This window comes from Aplysia californica, unplaced genomic scaffold (genome assembly GCF_000002075.1).
Source record: "Aplysia californica isolate F4 #8 unplaced genomic scaffold, AplCal3.0 scaffold01533, whole genome shotgun sequence".
NCBI lineage: Eukaryota > Metazoa > Mollusca > Gastropoda > Aplysiida > Aplysiidae > Aplysia > Aplysia californica.
In genome coordinates this window covers 47,096-49,471 of record NW_004798803.1, presented here as the reverse complement: position 1 = coordinate 49,471, position 2,376 = coordinate 47,096, and the positions used below count along the sequence as shown (strand labels likewise).

The 2,376-nt window shown below is 43.2% G+C and overlaps 1 protein-coding gene across 1 annotated transcript in view; it reads left to right on the top strand.

The window, feature by feature from the left end:
- LOC101860550 (condensin complex subunit 1) overlaps nt 1-2,376 on the top strand; it is a gene marked incomplete at both ends in the record, with an annotated part of 38,508 nt that overhangs the window by 9,786 nt on the left and 26,346 nt on the right. Inside the window, 3 exon segments of the mRNA XM_035973616.1 lie at nt 402-524; nt 1,438-1,512; nt 1,834-1,968. Of these exon segments, the coding sequence (XP_035829509.1) occupies nt 402-524; nt 1,438-1,512; nt 1,834-1,968 (333 nt within the window).

The window sequence follows — 2,376 nt, the reverse complement described above, 5'->3', positions numbered from 1 at the left end:
ACATCTATCTTCTTCTTTCCTTTCAAACATCTATCTTCTTCTTTCCTCTCAAACATCTATCTTCTTCTTTCCTTTCAAACATCTATCTTCTTCTTTCCTTTCAAACATCTATCTTCTTCTTTCCTCTCAAACATCTATCTTCTTCTTTCCTTTCAAACATCTATCTTCTTTTTTCCTTTCAAACTTCTGTCATTCTTATCTCTTCTCTTTACTCTGACAAACCTCTATCTTCTTCTTTCCTTTCAAACTTCTGTCATTCTTATCTCTTCTCTTTTTTATCTGTTTGCTACTCTCTTGTAATACCTCTAATTTTTGGCCTTTTTATGACCTTGTTGTGTTGCTAGTGCTGTAAAACTCTTACTGAAACATAATGAACAATGGTGTACCGTGTGTTTTCTCAGTCGTACACGTTGAGGAACGGCGTTCTGGGCATGATGGGAAGTATTCTCACCACCTACCTGTGTAAGGAGGAGCTGGACGAGAAGTCGCGGCTCACCAGAGACGCTTTTTTTGAGAAGCTAGAGGTAGGCCTTGTGCTGTCTAGTGGTTTTCTTCCTGGTTGTTGATTCAATCCTTTGCTCCTCCCCCTCCCCACCACCACCACCACCAGAGCAGTGCTACTGACTGAAGTGTCTTTAGGCCATTCCCAAAGAGGGAATATCAACATGTTCTTACGCACAGTAGAATTGTAAATGGGCTGATTTATCAATGTCATGCTCATACTGTGCCGGAACAACATAGGGGGAACTGCTGCTTTTTCTTTCCTCATCCTTACTATCGTCATTTCTCCTCTACTTCCTTGTTATGTTTGTCACTCTTTGTGAACTGCTATTTCCGGGGTGCCTTGATAGTCGCAGCAGACTTTGTGCTGTTGAGGCTAGAGACTAGAGAGGTGAGCAGAGTAAGCCTGATTCCCGGTTTGGACTTCTCTGTTGACACCCACCCCTTGGTGCTCATATGACCTTATACAGCTAGAGCGCAGTATAACCTTACTGAAACAAAAACCAAATTCTGTGCTTGTTAATTCCTTCTAGTTGAAGTGTTTGGTAGATGTGTCGAAGGGGTCTTTATCCCTCCTAGTGTGCCACTCCCTTCTTCTGCCTCTGTGTCGTAAGGTACTGATCCTGGGTGGTTGGCGGGTACTCTGGTGTGGTTTGCTCCTTCTTTCCTATCGAACATTTAGCATCCTTTTCTCTCCTCCTTATTGTGTTGCAAGTGCTGTAAAACATTTACTAAAACTAAACATTAAAATTACTCAAATTTTAATGCTTGAATGATACCGAACTTGGTTTAGCGTTCTTGAGTATTGCAATGATAACACTCAAGGTTTTGTAAATTTGCATGTTCTTTATCAATGTTCCATTATTGCCGAATAATCACTGTTGTGTGAGAAATGTATTCACCCCCTGATGTCGTTGTTTCCTTTGCTGAGTCCAGGATCATATTCACGACGTGAACGCCTTCGTCCGGAGCAAAGTGCTGCAGATATGGCTGAGCATTGTCACAGAGCAGGTGAGTGGGTGGTGGGCAGGTGCTCTTTTGTGGTGTGCTCCTTCTTTCCTATCAGACATCTCTTAGTGTTGTCTCTCTCCTCCCTCTTTCCTATCAGACATCTCTTAGTGTCTCTCTCCTCCCTCTTTCCTATCAGACATCTCTTAGTGTTGTCTCTCTCCTCCCTCTTTCCTATCAGACATCTCTTAGTGGTGTCTCTCTCCTCCCTCTCTTCTTGCTATGTTACTCTCTAGCAATACCTCTAAGTTTTGGTGCTTATATGACCTTATTGTGTTGCAAGTGCCGTAAAACTCTTCCTAAAACCAACTATTCTCCCCCCAGTGCCTGCCGTTGCTCCAACAAGAGTCGCTGATGGCCCTGGTGGTGGGGCGACTCCACGACAAGTCCAGCATCGTACGCCGCCACGCCTTGCAGCTTCTCACCGCCCTGCTCAAGAGCAACCCTTTTGCCGCTCAGGTGGGTCAGGGTCAGGGACATTTGTCTCGCATCTCAGGCGAGGCTGGGTTAAAAGGATTATTGCTCTAGTTTTTCACAGTGAAGTTAATTTCTAGTGAGTGGGAAAGGATGATTTAGATCATTTTGTGCGTGTGATCTAAGATTTCAGGTTTGCCTACTATCCTGAATCTCGGGGAATTTGAGAGGAGGTTTTATCCACCAGCACATGCACTACTTCAAAACCAGTCCCGTTCCTGTCATTTTGTTCAAGGTTGTACAGTCTGATGTTCTAATTTTTGCCGTCCCCGTTCCTGTCATTTTGTTCAAGGTCGTACAATCTGATGTTCTAATTTTTGCCGTCCCTGATTGGGTTTCGGGGTTGGTGATTTTTTTATATTTTTTAAATAAAAATTTAAAAAATCGATTTTT